At 60.9% G+C, this 19,829-nt stretch overlaps 9 protein-coding genes across 9 annotated transcripts in view; 5 read left to right on the top strand and 4 right to left on the bottom strand.

The window, feature by feature from the left end:
• The window catches only part of ACA1_042880 (uncharacterized protein), a gene marked incomplete at both ends in the record, with an annotated part of 548 nt that extends 257 nt beyond the window's left edge, over window positions 1-291 (bottom strand). The window contains one exon of the mRNA XM_004338862.1: window positions 1-291. Within this exon, the coding sequence (XP_004338910.1) occupies window positions 1-291 (291 nt within the window).
• Window positions 292-905: 614 nt separating this feature from the next.
• On the top strand, window positions 906-3,775 carry ACA1_042870 (Dual specificity protein kinase; the record flags this gene model as incomplete). The annotated part of the gene is made up of 9 exons (XM_004338861.1): window positions 906-1,144; window positions 1,292-1,532; window positions 1,653-1,778; window positions 1,915-2,015; window positions 2,123-2,481; window positions 2,582-2,723; window positions 2,824-3,094; window positions 3,183-3,286; window positions 3,556-3,775. 9 exons carry the CDS (start codon window positions 906-908, stop codon window positions 3,773-3,775), a joined length of 1,803 nt encoding a protein of 600 aa, XP_004338909.1.
• A 156-nt stretch (window positions 3,776-3,931) lies between these two features.
• Window positions 3,932-5,849, bottom strand: ACA1_042860 (carrier superfamily protein; the record flags this gene model as incomplete). Its single annotated transcript, XM_004338860.1, has 9 exons — window positions 3,932-4,093; window positions 4,177-4,251; window positions 4,382-4,450; window positions 4,566-4,635; window positions 4,837-4,933; window positions 5,089-5,220; window positions 5,323-5,459; window positions 5,528-5,577; window positions 5,673-5,849. 9 exons carry the CDS (start codon window positions 5,847-5,849, stop codon window positions 3,932-3,934), a joined length of 969 nt encoding a protein of 322 aa, XP_004338908.1.
• Window positions 5,850-6,214: 365 nt separating this feature from the next.
• Window positions 6,215-11,260, bottom strand: ACA1_042850 (uncharacterized protein; the record flags this gene model as incomplete). Its single annotated transcript, XM_004338859.1, is given in 7 exon segments — window positions 6,215-7,489; window positions 7,757-8,416; window positions 8,541-8,619; window positions 8,932-9,086; window positions 9,283-10,890; window positions 11,004-11,199; window positions 11,217-11,260. 7 exon segments carry the CDS (start codon window positions 11,258-11,260, stop codon window positions 6,215-6,217), a joined length of 4,017 nt encoding a protein of 1,338 aa, XP_004338907.1.
• Window positions 11,261-11,603: 343 nt separating this feature from the next.
• ACA1_042840 (uncharacterized protein) lies at window positions 11,604-12,960 on the bottom strand (the record flags this gene model as incomplete). The annotated part of the gene is made up of 2 exons (XM_004338858.1): window positions 11,604-12,388; window positions 12,897-12,960. 2 exons carry the CDS (start codon window positions 12,958-12,960, stop codon window positions 11,604-11,606), a joined length of 849 nt encoding a protein of 282 aa, XP_004338906.1.
• A 455-nt stretch (window positions 12,961-13,415) lies between these two features.
• On the top strand, window positions 13,416-14,053 carry ACA1_042830 (uncharacterized protein; the record flags this gene model as incomplete). The annotated part of the gene is made up of 2 exons (XM_004338857.1): window positions 13,416-13,664; window positions 13,778-14,053. The coding sequence occupies 2 exons, from the start codon at window positions 13,416-13,418 to the stop codon at window positions 14,051-14,053; spliced, it is 525 nt and encodes a 174-aa protein (XP_004338905.1).
• Window positions 14,054-14,069: 16 nt separating this feature from the next.
• On the top strand, window positions 14,070-15,418 carry ACA1_042820 (uncharacterized protein; the record flags this gene model as incomplete). Its single annotated transcript, XM_004338856.1, has 3 exons — window positions 14,070-14,930; window positions 14,973-15,276; window positions 15,375-15,418. The coding sequence occupies 3 exons, from the start codon at window positions 14,070-14,072 to the stop codon at window positions 15,416-15,418; spliced, it is 1,209 nt and encodes a 402-aa protein (XP_004338904.1).
• Window positions 15,419-15,951: 533 nt separating this feature from the next.
• ACA1_042810 (uncharacterized protein) lies at window positions 15,952-16,497 on the top strand (the record flags this gene model as incomplete). The annotated part of the gene is made up of 3 exons (XM_004338855.1): window positions 15,952-16,099; window positions 16,232-16,333; window positions 16,355-16,497. 3 exons carry the CDS (start codon window positions 15,952-15,954, stop codon window positions 16,495-16,497), a joined length of 393 nt encoding a protein of 130 aa, XP_004338903.1.
• Window positions 16,498-16,509: 12 nt separating this feature from the next.
• Window positions 16,510-19,803, top strand: ACA1_042800 (FG-GAP repeat-containing protein; the record flags this gene model as incomplete). The annotated part of the gene is given in 12 exon segments (XM_004338854.1): window positions 16,510-16,662; window positions 16,734-16,969; window positions 17,040-17,215; window positions 17,298-17,403; window positions 17,502-17,647; window positions 17,744-17,934; window positions 18,050-18,229; window positions 18,321-18,459; window positions 18,533-18,613; window positions 18,730-18,782; window positions 18,908-19,761; window positions 19,781-19,803. Coding segments are annotated over 12 exon segments (2,338 nt in total), but the record flags the coding sequence as incomplete, so codon positions are not given.
• Window positions 19,804-19,829: the final 26 nt, after the last annotated feature.

The raw sequence follows: 19,829 nt of genomic DNA, 5'->3' as shown, positions 1-19,829 counted from the left end.
GTAGGCGCCCACGTTCTCCAGGCGGATGAAGTCGGCCTTGCCCGAGGTGGTCACCTTGACCCCGGTCTCGGGCGCGATCTTGGCCAGGAGCTCGCACAGCAGCGAGCCGTCCTTGAGCGCCTCGAGCAGGGCCGCGTCGCTGTTGCGGATGTTGCGCGCCGGGAAGAGCTGGTTCAACCAGGTGACGACGGCGTCGGTCTGGATGCTGAGTTGCTGCTGACGGAAGGCGCCGCGCGCCAGGGTCATGTTCTGCTTCTGGACGAAGGGGTTCTCCATCGTGAACCACTCCATCTTACCACCTCCTCCTGAAGAGTTCATGTTCGACAACTACAACAAGCTAGGGAACTAGTTCGAAAGAGAGGCGTGGGTATGTGTTGATCTGTTGACGTTGATGTGTCTTTGCTGTGGGCGAGACACTTGAACCTTCAAGCTTCCAACTTTCCTTTTCAAGGGACACACGAGATTAACTTTATTAGGAAGGAGCCGTTGGGCTCTCACACCACCACACTCGACTCAATCACTTATCGAACAAGCCACTATCACCACCACCACCACCAACACCACAACTAACACGCATTTGCTAGCAATGACCTTGCGTTGTACGCCATCTCGCTGCCCTACTCCAACGGACTCACCAGAGGTGTGGCAGTCCCCTGCAAGTTCAGAAGAACAACCTATCTGTACTCGTCCTTGTGTTCAAGCAGATAAGGGGAGACCTCAACAAGAAGACTGAAGGTGAAGAGACTATCCTCCTGAGCACCGTGAAGAGTGGTGGTTCTCTTTTTGGTTCAACTTTAGGGGAAGCTTGCATTTCGGTCGACTGCCTTGCTGGGCGACTTGAACAGTTGTTGCCGCGCGAGCTGTTCGCAAACTTGAACCGAATCGCTCAAGGTGAGTAGTGGGTCATGAAGAGCCTCATGAACAAGGCCGCGTCACCATTCCTGATCGCCACGAAGGACGACCCGACATCGTCGGAAATCGATGAAAAGGACATCAAGAAGATCAAGAAGCTAGGTGAGGGCTGCTTCGGTGTGGTGTACAAGGGTGAGTGCTACTCCCTGCCCGTCGCCATCAAGTTCCCCCATGTGCAGCAACTCAGCAAGGAGGAGCTCGAAGACTTCCGAAAGGAAGTACACATCATGGCGTACGTTCCCCCCCCCCGGCTTTTCATCTGCCAAGATACCCGGTGATCGTCTTGAATCAGTAGTAGTACCCTGGGGTACTAAAAACGTAGCGCGTTCCTCAATGTTCCTCATTCTCATACGAGCTTCACGTTTCGCCATCATAACAGGACCAACCCTCACCCGCACATCGTCCAATTCATGGGCGCCTGTACCATCCCGGGCAAGTTCGCCATCGTCATGGAGCTGCTCGACGGCAACCTCGAGGAGCTGCTGTTCTCCGAGGAGGGCTCCAAGATGCGCCTCTTCCAGCGCCTGGTGATGGCCAAGGAGGCCGCCCTCGGCATGAACCGCCTTCACAAGACCGAGCCCGCCATCATCCACAGAGATTTCAAGCTCGAGAACCTCATGGTACCCACACCACACCACATCCTTTTCCTACTTATTTAAATTTGAATATATCTCTATTTATCCATTTTAAGGCAAAATATTTATTATTATACATTTTTATTAACAATTTGTGGGCAACAGTACAAGCGGACCGATCAGACCTACATCACGAAGGTGGCCGACTTTGGTCTGGCGGCGATCAAGCCCAAGGCCAAGAAGACCATCCGCGCCGATCCCCGCGGCACTCCTCTCACCCGCGCTCCCGAGGTACCCCCTCACCACCCGCTCATCGCACACGCACGACCGCACGCAACACGGCACACGACACACGTGACACACGACACACAACGACACACGCAACGCCGGATGTGTGACTCACGCTCGCTTTGCTTTGCATCAAAAGATCATGTTGGGCAAGCCGTTCAACCAGAAGGCCGACGTCTACTCGTTCGGCATGACCCTCTGGGAGATCGTCACCTGCAAGGAGCTTTTCCCTCACCACAGGTCCGCGCCCTCTTCGTGCGTGTCGTGTGTGTCGTGTGTGTTGCGCGTGTCGTGTCGTGCGGTTTGTATTGACGTGTGCGTGTGCGTGTGCGGTTGTGTCTGCACAGTGACTACGATGAGTTTATGGAGGCCATCTGCGTGAAGGGCGAGCGGCCGCCCATCCCCGGCAACTGCCTGCCCTCGCTCAAGGCCCTCCTCGAGGACCTCTGGGACGCCGACCCCGACCGGCGGCCCAACTTTGACGAGGTCAACGCGCGCCTGGACGAGATCCTGGTCGAGGCCGCCATCAGCGACGCCAAGGGCCGCGAGTTCTGGAAGAAGTACTTTCTGCGACAGCACCACGTCAAGTGGGACGAGTTCGTGGAGCGGTTCTACGCCTTCATCGACCAGGACCTGCCGGAGGATGCCGGCGGTCCCACCGCCGACACCCAGATCCTCAACCTCCGCTGCCTCAAGGCCCTCGTCGGTACTGTGTGTGTGTGTGTGTGTGTGGCCCTTTGCGTCTCTCTGTGTGTGCCATGCGACTCACGCGTGTGTCGTGTCGTGTGTCGTGCGTGCAAATGCAGCGGTGAAGAGGAAGGAGTCGGACAAGGGCGCGGGTGACGTGGAGATCCAGCACTTTGGCGATGTGGTGGCCTGGTTCAGCGGCATGCGGGTGGTCAACCACTACACCATCCTCGACCGGATGCACAACCTCCTCAAGAACGAGTACGCACACACCACCGCACACACCGCACACACCGCACACACCGCACACACCGCACACACCCACACACCAAAGGACTCGCTGATGTGTTGGGCCGGACAGTTGGTTCCACGGCGACATTTCGTCGTCGGAGGCGGCGCGTCGCTTGCAGAAGGGTCCGGGCGCGTTCCTGGTGCGATTCTCGCAGAGCACGGCGGACTACGCCGGCGCGTTCACGGTGACGCGCATCAACGAGAAGGGCGCGACGGTCAACATTCGCATCAACCAGGACAAGACCGGCGGGTTCTCGGTCAACAGGGACTCGACCTACCCCGACCTCGAGGTGCTGATCCAGGACCTCAAGGACACCCTCTTCCTCAAGCACGCTTGCAAGGTACACAACACGACACGACACGCACACGCACGGCACACGCACACATGGCACGACACACGCTCACATGTGTGCGTGTGCGGTTGTAAAGGGATCGAGGTTCCAGAGGATCTTCGAGGGCGCGCACGACGACGACTTTAGCGGCTACGAGGTGCTGACCGAGGCCGAGGACACGTCCAGGGGCAAGGGCAGGCAGTAAGAGAGAGACGGGCCATCCACCCCTGCTTTTGTATTTTCTTCTCCACCGCCGCTGGCAAACACGCTCCAGATTCAAGCGAGGAACACACGCACACGTGTGCGCACGCACCGCGCGTGCGTGTTTGGTTTGAATTGGTTGCGAGAAATCTGAGGCAGAGCACGCGCGCAAGTTGGCTGCGTGTGCGTTGTGCGAAAGTTCTGGGAAAGTTATTAGAGATTTTATTCGTTTCTATTATTTACATCTGTTTCTTGTGCTTTAATCATAGAAAAATAGAGAAGTTGGAGAAGGAGAACGAGGTGTTGGGTCGGCGACTGCAGAAGGAGGCCGAGCGGAGTGCGGCCGAGGCGCCGTGGGACGGACGCACCATCCGACGCCACAGCGCCGGCGGACCCGAGGACTCCATGCCCTCCGGCCTCACCCCGCGCTCCGCCCTCCTCCAGGGCCAGACCCAGAAGCAACAGCAGAAGAGCAAGCGCACCTCCTAATCTTCACCAACGACGATGGTGATGGTGAAGAGATGATTGCTGCAGATCTGCATAGATGTGCAGATGCAGCACAGATGGAGGTGAGACTACGGGAAGAGGCTACGGGAAGCACGTGTACAGACCCACCTTACAGTCGCAAATATTTATTTATTATATTCACATAGCTCGCACGTCGTGTGATGGCTTTCGGCTGAGCTGAAGGACGGTCTCGTAGACGACTGACGCGACGGGCGAGACGACCGAAGCGAGCAGGAGCCGGGGTGTAAGTCCCTTGCCGAACGCCGCCAGTCCCTCGTGCTTGGCCATGTGTCGCAGCGCCTAGACGACACACGCACACACAAGACACGAACACAACGCGTTATTACTTTGGCTCGTGACTGGTGGGGATCAGGTGTGCGTACCTCCCACGAGTGTGCGTAGAGCTTGGGCTGTTTGCCGCCTGACGCGGATGACGACGGCGCTTGCGTTTGTAGCCTCTGAGTCGCAGACACACATACACGCACACGCATAGCCCGATCAGAGCTGATCAGCGCAATGATCGCAGTGTTGGGTGTGTGTGTGGTGTGGTGTGTGTGTGCGCGCGCGCTTTACGGTTGTTTACGGTACCGTCTTGACAACGTCCAGCGGGTTCGTGACCACCACGGTCATGGCGCCGGCCACAAGGCCTCCCAAAATCTGTGTAGAAACACACATGCAAAAAGTAAAGCACGTGTGTGCGGTCAGCGCAACACACGCACGCTGGCACCCACAGCACACACTGAGCACGCACAGCACGGCTGCTATGACGTACCTGTGCGAGTTGGTGCTGACCAACCACGAGCTCGTCTCTGCCACCACCGCCTTGATGTTGCTGCTGCTGCCTTTGGGTGATGTAGCGCGAGAACACTGCCTGTTTGGTGGCGCACGAAACGTCAGTACAACGACGACGAGGACCAAGTCGTGTCGTGTCGTTTCGTGTGCTGTGTGCTGTGTGCGTGCTGTGTGCGCTGTGTTGTGCTGTGTGTGGTGTGTGGCTGTGTGTGTCGCGTCTTCGTGCCTTGCAGTGTTCGTAGGACACCCACCAGACCACGGAGCCGGGGATGTAGGTGAGCAACATGGCCCCGAACCCTCGATAATAGCCCCTGAAGCCCTCCTCCTTCCAGATTCGCAGCGTCGTGTCTGTGTGCGGCGTGTGCGGCGCAGCCTAGGTCAGTCCACGCACACACGCACACACGCACAGAGCTGCATGCATGGAACACACGCGCGCAATGGCACACACGCGCACAGCTGCACCCATGGAACACACGCCTGACCGCACACGGCCGCTTACGTACCGAGGCCGCTCGCGTACGAAGTCTGGTTCAGGCCCGCGATTTGCAGTCGCTGGACCACCACCTCCACCGGGCACAGCAAGCCGGCCGACGCTACGTCCGCCACGCACGCAGCCGAGGCCGCCACCCACATCGCTGTTGAAGAAGAAGGCGACAACGAAGAAGAAGAAGAAGACGTGAAGAGTGAGCGTGCATCGTGTTCCAATGCAGCGTGTGTGCGATGATGGTCGGTGGTACCGGTGCGATGTTCGGTGTTGGTGGTGTGTCGATCGTTGAGGGCCTGCAGCTTGTCCTTGGCATAGTTGTAGGAGAGGAAGTAGACGCCGAAGGACGGCAGCGCCGCGGCGGATGCGACGAACCCGCGGTACATGCCCCTGTGTGAGATGCATGCAACTTGAGATGGGCCAAGCAATGAGGCCAAGGTCTTGATACATGCACGCACCTCACGCCCAGCTGTTGCACTTGCCGAATGAACGCCGAGATGGAGAAGGGCTGGCAGAGCAGAAGATGAGATTTGTGTAGAGGTAATAATTGGGTGATTAAGAATCGAAGATTGGCAGATGAATGGCAAAAGAAGTGGAACGTACAGCTCGGGCCACTTGCAAGCGGGCGCGGATGACATCGAGTGGATAATAGATGAGCGATTCGCCGAAGAAGGCGATGGATGAAAAGAATGCAAACTTCTTCAGATCCAACTCTTCGAATGGCACGCCCAAGTCATAACGCAGATGCGCCGGTGTAGTCTCTTCGTCCTCGACCTTCATCCTCACCGGGGCAGCTTGGCCGGCAGCCGTCATTCGATTGAGTGTGATTAAATCTAACGCAGCGATTACTGGGATCTACACCGTCTGTGCCCTGTGTGTTGTGGTGCGTGTGCAGGAGGTAGAGAGCAGGTCTCTGGCAGCAGAGCAGTGTCTGGGGTTTGTTGGATGAATGAATGAAAAACGCGCACAACGCGCCGACTGGGATCTGTTGCGTTCTTCGAATCTGCAACTCCGCGCGTGTCGTGTCGTGTTGTGTCATGCCAGTGCGTGCGGTGTCAAGCCGTCTTGTGTCGTGTTGTGTTCTTGCGTACATCAAAGAAGAAGAAGAAGAAGCAGAGAGAGAGAGAGAGAGAGAGAAGGGTGGTCTAGTTGTCGAAGAGAGAAGCCGAGCGACGCCGAGCCCCGGACGAGGGCGACGAAGACCGGGGCGACAATGGCGGCAGCGTGACCGCCAGCGACGACGACGGGAAGACGAGCGTCGACGACAGCATGAACGAGAGGTCGGGCAGCTGGTCGAGCCACCTCGCCAAGAACTCCTTGTCCTTGTCCTTGCCCTCCTTCTTCTTGTCCTTGCCGCCGCCGCTGCCCTCTTCTCGGCTCGCTCGTCGGCCGCCCCTGGGCGTCACCGCCTCGCTGCTGGTCTCGCGGCTTCGACTCCCGCCAACGCCGCTCGACGACGTCGACAGCTTGCGCGAGCCGCTGCCGTTGATGCCGCCGACACCGTTCGACGACGTCGAGAGCTGGGCGTCTTTGGAGGCGCGCCGCGTGCGGCTGGGGCTGGGGCTGTCGCCGGCCGGGGCGTCGTCCTCCTTGGAGGCGCGCCGGGACTTGGTGGTGGTGCCGCTGCCGCTCTCGCCCAGGGCCGCCTGGCTCATGCGCCGCTGGTAATAGCTGTTGACCCGGTGTCGCTTCTCGCGGTCGGCCGGGTCCTTGTTGGCGGCTGAAGCCTTGTCGCCGTTGTCGCCCGCATCGCCGCCGTTGTCGCCGCCATCGCGCCGTCGATCAGTGGTGGCGGTGGTGGCCTCATCATCAAAGAAAGGCAGGCCTGACGCCGACGAAGCTGAAGATGACGACGGAGCAGAGGTGAAGGAGGCGAGGAAGCTGAGGTCCAGCGGAGCAGCCGCAGCCGCAGCGCCGGCGGAGTTGTTGGAGTAGAGATCGCCGGGCGTGGAGGAGGAGGTGGCAAAGGCGCCAAAATCAGGGAAGGCTGAGGGCGAAGACGACGGCGCCGGTCGAATTCCCGGGGAGGACTTGGTAAGCGACGGCGCCGCCGGGAACGCCGGGAATGCCGATGCCGACGCCGAGGCAGCAGACGACGATGACGACGAGGCAGGGGGAGACGGGAAGGCCGGAAAGGCGGTCGACGATGTGACGCCTCCGCCGGAGGCCTTCGCCTTGCCGGGAGGCGGCAGCGGCGCATCGCGAGCGCTCTCGTTCTCGAGCTCCTCGCTGTTGGTGCGCGACCGCGACGACGAGACTCGGCCGAAGGTGAGGGTGAGCGACGACAGCGTGGGTGGGGCCGATGGGTTGGGCGTGAGCAACGACGTGGGCGCCGGAGTCGTCGAGTTCGAGTTTGTGGAGTTGGGCCCGGCGTCGCTCGATGCCGTCAACGCCGCAAGCGTCGTCGTAGATTTCGCTGACTTAGTGGTGAGCGGCAGCGAGGGAGACGACGACGATGAAGATAATGAAGACGAAGTCAACGCTGCTGTTGAGGATGATGATGGTGATGACGGGAGTGGTGGAGATGGGAAGAAGGACGCAGATGATGATGAAGAGGAAGAGGAGGATGAGGTAAGGAAAGCGGGAAGGAAGGAGAGGTCGAGTTCGGCGGCAGGTGGTGGCGGCTGGTGGTTCTTGTCCGCCGAGGCCTCCGTGCTCGCCGGCTGCGTGAACACGGCGAAGGGAACCAGAGCCGGCGATTTTGCCGGCGTGACGGTCGTCTGTGGCTCGGCCGCCTGGAAGCTTGAGAACTCGTCGAACTCGTCCTCGTCATCACCGCCAGCAGCGCTGCTCTCTGACGTGGCCGACGCCGCCGCGGCTGCCACCTCCTTGTCATCGGTGGCGTCGGCCTTGCCGGTCGACGTCACGCCGACGATCGGCGCAGGCTCCTGTGGTCGTGGGAGCTGCGCGGGCGCTGGCGTCGGCCGGAGCGGCTGCAGAATGCCGCCCACGGCACTCGGGGCCGCAGGCTTCGGCGAAGACTGCTGGCCCTGTCCCGCGGCGGTGGCGGCGGCGCTCCACTGTGCCGGCATCGTCGGGCTGCCGGCCAGGTCGGGCGATCGAGAGGCGAGCGGAGCCATGGCTGGCGAGCCGCCGCCGGTCGCGGCAGGCAGCGGAGCGAGAGTTGCAGCCGGCCTGGTAGGTGCGGCTGCGACTGGGACGGGCTGCAGCGATGGCGAGGCACCACCAGCGGCGGCGACGGGTTGCAGCGGGGTCAGAGGCTTCTGGCGGGGCGACCGGCGGGGCGGCTGGATCTTGGCCAGCACTTCGGGCGGCAGCGGAGGCAGATCCAGCGGCGGCACGACAGGCCCCGCGCTGCCGATCAGGTGCGCGGGAACGTCCAGCGCCTGACCAACCCAACCCCATAAACGTACACGCACGTGATGCGCACATTCCACACATAACACGTAATTAATTGAGGTGCGTTCATGTGGGGTGGGAGCGGAAGGGGAGGGGGGGGAAGGGCATTACCTCGAGAAGATGCTTCTCGGCGAACGAGCCCTTCCACGGAGGCATGGAAGTGAAATCGGGCGGTGGCTGGAGCAGAGATCTACGTCGGTGGTGATGGTGTGATGAAGAAGAGCGAAGACCAAGGAGTTTGGGGGAGAAGAACGGAAGAGGCGGGCGAGAAGGCGAAGGTCGAAGAAGGCGAAGGAGAGATGACACGACGGGACGACACGACGGGCACGACGGATGAAGGGCACCGCGGTCATTGATATTGGATAGAGAAGACGGAACTGGGATGAGAAGTATGTACGCGCGTGGTCATTAATAGACCTACCAAACAAAAGCAAGGACAATGACACACAACACACGACACACGACACGCGCGACACAGGGCAGAGAAAAGGGGGACACGTACCGAGCTAGAGAGTTCTCCTTGACGAGATCGGACAGGTTGGTCACGTCGGCAGACGAGTCGGTTGCCTGTGAGTCGTCGTCGCTGGCGGGGAACGCGGCTTCGAATAGCTGTTTCGAGGCCGCCAGCAGCGCATCGTCATCGCCTTCGAAGAAGATCTGCACCGCGCGTTCCCAATTGTGTCAGAGGCGACACGCACATCACACAACACGCCGGTGGGGTCCTTCGCGCTCGCACTCGACACATCACACACACACACCACACACACAAGCGTACGTAAGCGAGGGAGTTGACATCACCCGGGCCGGTGGCGGGGAGAGGGGCGGCAGATGTCGCGGCGGCGGGGGCAGCCACGGGAGTAACGGCGGCAGCGGGGGGCGGGGCCAGCGCGGGAACGGGCGCAGCCGCCGACGAGGCGTCGGAGCCGGACGTCGGGGCCGTTTGGAAACTCGCCCAGTCGTCGTCATCGCCCCAGTCGTCGTCCTCCGCGTCATCAGCCGCGGCTGCTGCGGCGACGGCGGGAGCCGGGGTCTGCGATGGTGGTTCGTCGGTCGCCTCCGCCTCCTCTCGCGTGGGCTCTGCGGTCGACGATGACGGCGACAGTGGCGGTGCCGGTGTAAACCGCCACTCGTCCTCCTCGTCCTCGGCTTCTTTTTCGTCTGCTTCACCCGCGAATTTCCGTGCCGTTGTCTGTTCCTCATCGTCGAACGCGGCCTCGAACCCGTCCGCCTTCTCCTCGTCCTGTTTGTTGTTGTCGTCGTCGTCGCTGGTGCCCTCGGCGGGCTTCGCTTCTTCGCTTGATCGTGGTGGCGACCGCTCGAATGCCGCGGCCTCCGGTTCTGTGTGTGACTCGACTTCGGCTCCGGTGGCCGTGGTGGTCGAACTCGGCGCATCGGCGAACGGATCAAAGTCGAAAACGCCGACCGCAGCGGCGGTGGCGGTGGTGGTGGCAGCGAGCGGCGCCACGGGCTCGAACGTCGTCTCCGGGCCACCGGCAGCGGCGACGTTCTCCGCGCTCGCCCTGCGCTCGCCCAGTTCGGCGAACGGGTCCTCTTCCTCGTCGTCGTCGCCTCCGCTGTCCCCCGCGGGGCGCGTCCGCGGCGGCACCTGGAAGTCGTCGTCTTCTTCGTCATCGGAGTCGAAGGCTGGGATCGTGCGCGTCGCGCCAGCGAGCGGCACGGAAGCCGACGAAGACGAAGGCGTAGATGGGAATGCGAACCCCTCGAAGCCGTCGTCGTCCGCCTGTGGCCGCTTGGGTTCGGGCGCCTGGGCGGCGTTGGCAGCGAACGCCTCAAAGCTCGTGGCGCCGTCGTCGGCCACGTTGTCGTCTTCCTCTTCGACGTCGCGCTCCCGCTCCTTCTCCTCGTCCTTCTCTTCGCTCTTGTCGCCGTCGCCTCCTACGCCGCCGCCAGCGCTGGTCGCGTTGGTGGCGCCGACCACGAACGGGTCGTCGAAGAACGGATCCGCAGCAGAAGAGAGCTCTTCGGCCAGGGCCGAGCCCGAGCCCGAGGGCTCAACTCCCGAGGCCTCATTCTCCACCACCACCACTTCCTCCTCCTTCTCGTCCTTCTCGCCGTCGTTGCGGGCCGGCGTGGCAAAGGCCTCCTCGAACGGGTCCACCACCTCGGCCTCACGGTCCAGCTCCTTGTCCTGGGCCACCGCGGTCGAGACCGCAGGCGACTTGAAGAAGTCGACGTCGCCCACTCGCTCCTCTTCCTCCCGAGGCTGCTCCTGCTGCTCTGGCTTGGTCTCCTTCTCCTTCTCCTCTTCTTTTTCTTCTTCTTCCATGGCCACCTCGCCCTCCTTCTCCTGGTCGTTGGCTGTGTGCTGCTGGTGCTGCTCGGCGGGGACGGCGTCGCTCGTGGAGGCGGTGCTGCCGAAGCTGGTCCAGTCGCCGTCGTCGGCCGCCTTGGCTGCACCCTCCTCGCTCGAGCCTGAGGCCTCGAGTAGCGGTGGTCCCATCTTGTGTACGCGCGCACAGCGTCAGACGCGAGCGACGTACGTACACACCGCACTCGCGCGTGCGACACGCAACACGCAACACGACACGACACGACACACGAGAGAGTAGGTACCAGCTGGTCGAAGGGAAGGAGGCTGGGACTGCCCGTGGACAGGGGAGCCGTTCCCGTGGGCTGAGCGGAGGAAGACGACGGCGGGGTGGGAACGAAGCTGCCGATCCCCAACAGCTCGGCGAACGGGTCGTAGCCTCCGCCGCCGTTGCTGGTGGTGGGGGCTGCCGTCGGGGTGCCGCTGCCTCCGTCTTCATTACTAGATGGAGCCGCTACAAGGAGACCGCCCAAATCGTCGGCCCATCCCCGAACCACTCCATTTTCGCTCGAATTGGAGGAAGGTTCCTGAGAGGGAGGATCAGATGGCTGTGGCTCTACTGATGTTGTGGCGTCCTTCGAAAATGCGCTCCAGCCCCAATCTTCGTTATTGGCCTGGCTGTCCTCTGTTGGCCACACAAAGTGTTAATGTTGCAATTCGTAAAAAATCATCAGGAGAAAAAATTGAGCCCTGGGAAACCTAACAGTCTTCAAGAAGAGGCAAACCATACCTTCCATCATCTTGAGCGCGTGATGTGAGGGACAGCAGTGCACCTGATGGTGTCTTCGCTCTCTTTTTCTTTGATCAAATCAAAACTCAGCCAGGAAATTTATTTTCCTCTCTTTTCAATTTTTCTCTTTTTCTACCTTTGCCTTCATCAACAGCGCACGCAGTCGCAGCTCTCGCTCGAGCTTGGCCTGAGCCGCATCGTCATCGTGACCATCACGACCACTATCACCACCATCACCATCAGCAACGCCGCGCTCCTCCTTCTTCTTCGTCTTCGTTTCCTCCACCCTTCTCTCTTCCTTCTCTTCCCGCACTCGCGAGTGTTCATCGTTCTTCTTGTTCTCCCGGGAGCCCTGCTTCAGCGCCTCAATGAGCGCCGCGAGCGCAGCCTTCCGCAGCTCCATTTCCATCATCTCCCGCTCTATCTTCCTCAGTCGGTCCTCCTCTCCCTCTTCCTTCTTCTCTGTCCCTCCCTCCTTCCTCCTCTTCCTTGTGCCCTCCGTGTCATCATCTTCGTCGTCTTCTGTGCGGTCCACCTCCGCGTCGCGTTCGTTCTCTCGCTTTCGCTTTCGTTCTCTGCTTCGGTCTTCTTCCCCGTTGCCCCTTGGCCGCTGCTTCTTCTTTCGCTCTTCTTCTTCTTCTTCACTGTCGCTGTCGCTCTCCGTGTCATGCCTTCTTCTCCTGCTCTTGTTCTCCTTGTCCTTCTTCTTCTTCTTCTCTTTGTCCTTCTTCTCCTTCTTTTTGTCCTTCTTCCTCTTGCGTTTCTCCTTCTTCTCCTGCTTCTTCTTGGCCCGCTTGGCCTTCTTCCGCTGGCGCTCGCGCTGGCGTTCGCAGAACTGCTTGTACTGGTCCATCTTCTCCTGCAGCTGCGGGTGCTTGTCGAGATCGATCCGGGCCGTACCTATCTTCTCCCGCAGCGCCGCCAGGAAGCTCTCCTCCTGCAGCTTCGAGTAGTAGGCATTGATCGTGCTCGACATGACGCAGCAGCGGCAGCACTACCCCCGAGTACCAGGCCGGTGGTCGTGTGTCTGCTTGGCGAGTGCAGCAAGATAAGTGGAGTGAGAAAAAAACAGTGTGCGTCGGCATGTCGAGGAGTGAATGAACGCTTTCGTTGCTTGTGGTGGTGGTGCACAAGTTTGTCACAAAAAGGAGTTGAAGGGAAGTGGTGAAGGTGCCAGCCCCCCAAAAAGTAGCGCAATAGAGGAGAAGGGGAGGGAAAAAAATAGAGGGAAGCGGAGAGAAGGGTGCGTACAAGAGCGCGACTGCAAGCGGGCACGTCGACGGCAAGATGGCGACAACAACCGCAACTGCACCACCTCGCGTTGCAGATCGATCTGGCCAAGAAAGAAAGAAAGAAAAGGTGACTTGAAACGCACAACTTTCATTCCATTAAATAAATTAAAACTTACTGTTGGCCACCCCAAAGAAGAAGAACTGATTGCTCTCCATTCCTTCCATGAGGTACACCAACATTTTTTCTTTTTGTGGCACCAACTCTGTACCTGGGGTTTATTTACTGATTTGTTTGCATTTAAATTCCACACGTGAAAGCCGATCGATTCATCGATGATGTCTGGTGATTCGAGTCAAGTGGAGAACACTGTCGGCATCGCTTCGTGTCCCGGGGTCCCCGTCGGCGATTGCGCCGCCACGCCCCTGCGACTGCACGAGCTGATCGAAGAGGCGCTACGCGAGAGCCGCCGACTCGTCGCGGCAGCCGGTAGACTGACGCCGACAACCGCGGCCCGGCAGCGGGCGATGCTCGTCAACGCGTGGGTGTCCCTCGTGCGCGGGTCGCTCACGGCGTGGCGCGAGCAGCTGCAGCGCCGCGATCGCCAGCTCGAGCGACGCCAGGCCGCCGAGCAGCAGCGCGAGGTCGCGATGAAGGAGCGACGGCGGCGCGAGCTGGAGGACAAGAAGAGGGCATGATGGAGCGCATCAGGCTCATGAAGGAGCGTGCCTTGGCCGACGCCGCGCGCAGCCAGGACAACGTGCTGATGACCCAGGGCCAGCAGCAGCCAGCCGCTGCGTCGGCCCCGGTGCTGGTGCCCCGAGTCAGGCTCGACTCCCGCGGCGGCGGCGGCGGTGAGGGCAGCCGAGAGGGGTCTTCGCCGGTGGAGGAGTTCTCCCTCCTGGAGGCGGTTGAGGAGGCGACCATCAACAAGAGCGCCGCCCAGGTGCGCGTGCGTGCGTGCGTGCGTGCGTTATTGGTTGTGTGTGTGTGTGTGTGTGTGTGTGTGATGTGTGTGTGTGGTGTCGATACTGAGGGCTTCATGGCACGCGCGCGCAGATGATCAAGCCTGGAAGTCCTCGCCTCTCGCACACGCGCTCGCTGCTCGAGGTTGTATCCCCGCGCTCTCGGCGCGGAGGTGACTCGCCACCAGCGATGGTGGCGCTGCCGGCCACCGGTGTCCTGTCGCCGGCGCACGTGCGGGTGTCGCCCCGTCGGAGAGACGACTCGCCAAGCGCGAAGGAGCAAGCGGCACCGGCACCGAACGGCAATGGCCGGGATACGACCATCGGCACGAAGAACGAAGCTACGCACGGAAGGAGACCAAAAGAATGAAAAAGAAGACACGAACATGGCGAGCAGCGCAGAGGAGGCGCTACCGCAGCCGCCTGCACTGCGGCGTCGAGGGCGGAGCTTGACGCAGGGATCTAGCCTTCCAGCCACGAAGAAGAGTGATAAAGCCGCACCGCCGCCTGCTCGAGCGTCATCGACGACGACCTCCACCACGGGCAGAAAAGCTGCGTCAGCGGCCCCGCGGCCACCCGCTGCCGTGGGAACACCACCGCAGCGACTGCGGGCGACGCCCGCCGTCAAGGCGACAACGCCGCCCTCGAAGCCGCCGGCCGCGTCGCCGGCCATCGTCATCATCTCTCAGGGCGCGACCCGCCTCACTTCCGGTATCGTCGTCAGCATCAGCCACATCGGCCGTGGCCAGCTTACGGACCCGGCCCTCTCCCTCTTCGCCCATCCGCGCCTCTACTCGGGCGGCGGCTTCCGCAGCTGCTTCTGCGCCGACCGCCACCACCAGCACCACCGCCACGCCGCCGAAAACGGCACTTCGCACGGCGGCCAGGCCCGAGGTGGCGGGAAGCCCTGCCGCGTCGTCTGTGGCCGCAAAGTCGGCCTTGTCCACGCGCGTGGGCACACCGGCCAGATCAGCCGCGACTACTGCCACGGCCACCACCAAGCCGCGCAGTGCCTCGGCTCGCTTGAACTCTTCGTCATCGGCTTCTTCTTCTTCATCAACGTCGTCCATCACTCCCAACACACCCAAGGCTGTTTTGAAGACGCCGGCCTTGTCACCGTCCACTCGGCCCGCGCCGCCTCGCCTCAACTCGAGCGCCGGTGCTTCTTCAGCCTCCTCCACTCCCTCGTCGTCGCCATCAGCAGCCACAGCAGCAGACAAGCCCAAGCCGACGCGCCGTTCGGCTTCGTTCGCCGCGCGCTCCAAGAGCCTGCCCTCGTCGAGCAGTAGCCAACGACGAGCGGCTCTCGCTCCGCCGCGCGAGTCTGCGCCCAAGCCCTTGACATCATCGGCTTCTTCTTCTGCCCCTTCGTCAACTCTTCCGCCACCTTCAACGGCGAGCAAGTCTCCCTCGCGCGTGCGCCCGGCGCTGGTCAAGTCCTCGTCGACCGTCGCTTCACCGGCCTCGCGACTCACGAGCCCGAGGACCTCCACCACCGCAGCCACAACTACACCAACATCCACTTCATCAACAACAACTACTGCATCATCGCGCCTACGACGAGCCAACAGCGACATCGCCACGCCGTAAAACGTACCCAATCGAGTGTGTGACTTTGTTTATTGTTTTTATTTATATATATAATCTTATTATTTACGCATGCGTTTAAGGTGGTTGCAACCCTTTTACAGTAATTTTGGCCCGAAAAGGGAAGGAATGCGGGAATGTGACGTAGCAGGCAGACAGTCCGCTGTGGAGGCGCAACAATTGGCTGACGTTTTACACACCACACCCCCAAGCCCATACCAGGCCTCTCGAGGACCTTTCTCGGAGAAGGAGAGACACGCGTGTCCACCACCCCAGGGTGCTGCGCGGGGTTGTGTGTGGCCAAGGAGAGATTAGTGTGTTGTTGTCTGACAAAATCCTCTCTTTCTCGCTCTCTCCTCTCGGCCGCACTCTCGCGATCTCTCTCTGCGTAGAGAAGAGACCATTCCCCCCACTCCGCCTTGGTTGGTGTAAGCTCTTACCGGTAAGTCACTCGATGGAAATCGTGTAGAAGAGAAGAGGGAAGGAGAATAGATCAAGAGATGTGATGGACCAGCCCCCCCCCAACTACATCATCCTACACTTTTCTCATCTATTCTGCCACACCACCACACAACACCATACAACACACACCACAGGCTTTGCCAAGAGGAAGAGAAGAAAGGAGTAGGTAGAAGAAGAAGTAGAAGAAGAACGTAGAAACAACGTTCTAGACAGAAGAGGATGAAGAAAAACACCGAAGGTTCGCTCCCGCGGTGGGTTCTGCTCGCCGTGTGCATGGCGTTCTTCGCGTCTGCGGCCCAGTCCGCCTACATCGCCAAGGAGCTCATCAACGACACCTCGAACAGCTTCATCATCTCCCAAGGCGATGGTTTGCCTCCTCCCGCCCCACTTCTGTCTCCTCCTTTGATGCGTCGGAGCGCTACTCAGGCGGCGCTGAGGGATAGGGGCTGGGATTGGAATGGGGGAGACTGACCCTGGGCGGGGGGTTGCTGTTGACCAGGCTCGACGGCGTCGGACAACACTGGTTTCTCGATGGCCTCGGGCGATTTCGACGGTGACGGCTACGAAGACGCCCTTATCGGCGCCTACAACTACAACGATGGTACTCTTCTCTTTTTTCAAGATGAAGATGAAGAGGAAGAGGAAGATGACGATGAAGAGGAAGATGAAGAGGAAGATGAAGAAGTGGACAAACAGAAGCAAGTGGATGAAGATGGAGATGAAAGAGGAAAAAAACTGAAAATGAGGAAGCGAGGCCTGGCCTGACTCTGTGAGCATATGTTCTGCTGCTCTGCTCTGCTCTGCTGTGAAGGCCCTCGTGCTGCAGCTGGTCGCGTGTACTTCGTGTTCGGCAGAGCTACGCCCTACACCGGGATCGACCTCTCCCAGCAGGACGTCCAGGGCACCGGCTTCTCCATCCTGGGTCCCCAGGTTTGTATCCTCTCTCTCCCAAGGGAGGCCTAGACCGACCACCACCGCTCAACCCACACTCTCTCCTCTAGGCCGGCGCCTATCTCGGTTACGCCGTGGCCGCGGGCGATGTTAACGGCGACGGCGTGTCCGATGCCGTGCTGTGTTACCCCGGCAGCGGGGCGTCTTCGGGTGCCGGCGTTTGCGCGGTGGTGTTCGGTAACAGGGTCCGGGCCAACATCCTGAGGAACCTGAGCAACATCAACGGCACGAACGGTTTCCTCCTCCGCGGTGTGTCGGGCAGCACTTCTGTTACGCTCTGGGGTCGGTACGTGAACCTCTCTCCCCTCTGCACGCACCAACACACACCGCTCGCTCACGCCATATGTGTGATCCAGTGCTGCGGCTGTGGGCGATCTCAACGGCGATGGTCTCGGCGACGTGTGTATCGGAGCTGTGGGAGGCCTGAACAACCCTGGTGGCGTGTCCTGCTTCTTCGGTCGTTCTTCGTACACCTCCGAGTTCAACTTCACTTACAGCGTACTCGACGGCGCTTCCGGTTTCCAGGTCGTTGGTACGTTTGCTGATATAAATTGGTGCATGCGGTCGTGCGTGTGCCTATGCTGACACACACAACACACACACACACACCACAGGTTCGCTCAACGATCAGCTGGGTAGCGTTCTCGCTACGGGCGATATCACCTACGATGGCTGCCAAGATCTGATCATCGGTGCCCCCACCTATTCGTCTGTCTCCAGGTGCGCTTCCACCCCGTGTCGCGACACACTGTCGCGCAACAACTGACCGGTGTGTCTGCCTGCGCGCGTTCTGTGCGCGTGTTGATGTGAACCGACAGGCCGAGCTTGGGCGAGACTGGTGCCGTGTTCGTCATCCACGGTCAATGCCCTGGCCGTGGCTTCGCGGCGTCCATCTCCGCCACTTCCATCATCCCCGTCGACATCGGTTTCGTCATCGAGGGTCAAGACTCCCTCGACAACTTCGGTACGCACGACACACCCGCACACCCGCACACCCGCACACAACACACACAACACACGCGACTTAAGGTCAGAACACTGACCACACTTGGGCCGGCAGGTTTTGACGTGTGGGCGGGTGACGTGAACGGCGATGCGGCCACGGATTTGCTCGTGTCGGCGCCCTACAATGACGGCCCCACTGGTGCCCTCGACGGCGCTGGTTCAGTGTCAGTCTTCTTCGGTGCCCAGGACAACAACCGCTACGTGGCCCACGCAGGCCTGCTCCTCACCGCTGGTGCGGCTACTAAGGTTCGTGTCTCGCACTTCCTCTGCCCAAATTCCACCATTTTCTGGCTGACACGACACAACACGGCACACACGACACGACACGACACACACCACGACACGACTCATGACATGACAGGGTCTCGCGCTGTTCGGTTCGGCGGCGTCGCAAAACTTTGGTTTCTCAGTTGAAGTGGGAGACGTGAACGGCGACGGCGTGATGGACATCATCGGTGGCACCAACGTGGCCCGCTCCACCCTCAACGCCCGCAACGGAGGCATGGTCACGACCCTCTACGGTACCTGTACCTTCAGCAAGGTACCACCCGCGCCTCTCCCCCCGTTCACCAAAACCTCGCTCATCTCGGTGCCGCTTGTGTTGATGTCGTCGTGCGTGTTTGATGGTGAAGACGTCCTGGAGCGTGGGCGAGTTGGCGAACGGTGACGGCTCGCTGGGTTTCCAGGTGGTCAGCCCGCTGACCACCGGCATCGGCTACAACATTGAGGTGGTCAACCTGTTCAACAGGACCGCCGACGACATGATCATCTGTACGGCTCTTTTTTTTAACACCCCTCCTCTCGCACACCAACCAATCGCATCATTTGTTTGTGTGCAATGCAGCCACCGCCCTTGGTCGCACCAACTACTACTTCAACGGTGAGGCCTCCGCTTCCACCACGAACTGTAGCGTGCACCCCCCTGGTACGTTGAGAGCGATACACAAAACGAGTTATCTGTTACATACAATTTTGTGGTTATATTTTCTGTTATATATATATTTTGGACCAAAAAGCTGATTGGTGGTTTGTGTGGGGCAGTGCTCTTTGATTCGTCACCCACGCCCTCGGTCACGGCGACCCGTACGCCAACGGTAACGCCCAGCGCTTCTCCTTCTCAGTCGATTTCACCCACGCCCTCCTCCTCTCCGCCCCCCAGCACGACCCCGACCAACACTCCTACGGCGAGCCCGACGGCTTCAACTTCGCCCACCAATAGCCCCTCCTCCACTGCCTCGCCTTCCTCCACGCCCTCCTCCACGCCCTCGCCCTCCTCCACGCCCTCCTCCTCCTCCACGCCCTCGAGCACGGCATCGCCCTCTGCCACGCCCTCCAACTCGCCGTCGCCGTCGTCGACCCCGTCCAACTCGCCCTCGCCGTCGTCGACCCCGTCCAACTCGCCGTCGCCGTCGTCGACCCCGTCCAACTCTCCGTCCCCGTCGACCACGCCCACCAACTCGCCCTCGCCGTCGACGACCCCGTCGCAGTCGCCCTCCAACTCTGCGACGCCCTCGAGCTCGCCCTCCAACTCGCCATCGCCATCGTCGACTCCGTCCAACTCCCCGTCGCCGTCGTCGACGCCGTCCAACTCGCCGTCACCCTCGCAGTCGCCCTCCAACTCTGCGACGCCGTCGTCGACGCCGTCCAATTCGCCGTCGCCGTCGACCACCCCGTCCAACTCGCCCTCGCCCTCGTCGACTCCCACCAACTCGCCCTCACCCTCGGCCACGCCCTCGCAGTCGCCCTCCAACTCGCCGTCGCCGTCGACCACCCGTCCAATTCGCCGTCGCCGTCGACCACCCCGTCCAACTCGCCGTCGCCGTCGTCGACTCCCACTAACTCGCCGTCGCCCTCAACGACACCCACCAACTCGCCCTCGCCGTCGACGACGCCCTCGCAGTCGCCCTCCAACTCTGCGACGCCCTCAACCACCCCGTCCACCTCGCCGTCACCATCGACCACGCCCTCCAACTCTGCGACGCCGTCGACCACCCCGTCCAACTCGCCGTCGCCCTCGACCACCCCGTCCAACTCGCCGTCGCCGTCGTCGACACCCACCAACTCGCCCTCGCCGTCGACCACGCCCTCGCAGTCGCCCTCCAACTCTGCGACGCCGTCGTCGACGCCCTCCAACTCGCCGT

Source organism: Acanthamoeba castellanii (assembly GCF_000313135.1).
Source record: "Acanthamoeba castellanii str. Neff unplaced genomic scaffold scf7180000084573, whole genome shotgun sequence".
NCBI lineage: Eukaryota > Discosea > Longamoebia > Acanthamoebidae > Acanthamoeba > Acanthamoeba castellanii.
The sequence above is the reverse complement of the archived record's forward strand: the minus strand, read 5'-3'. Positions and strand labels throughout refer to the sequence as shown.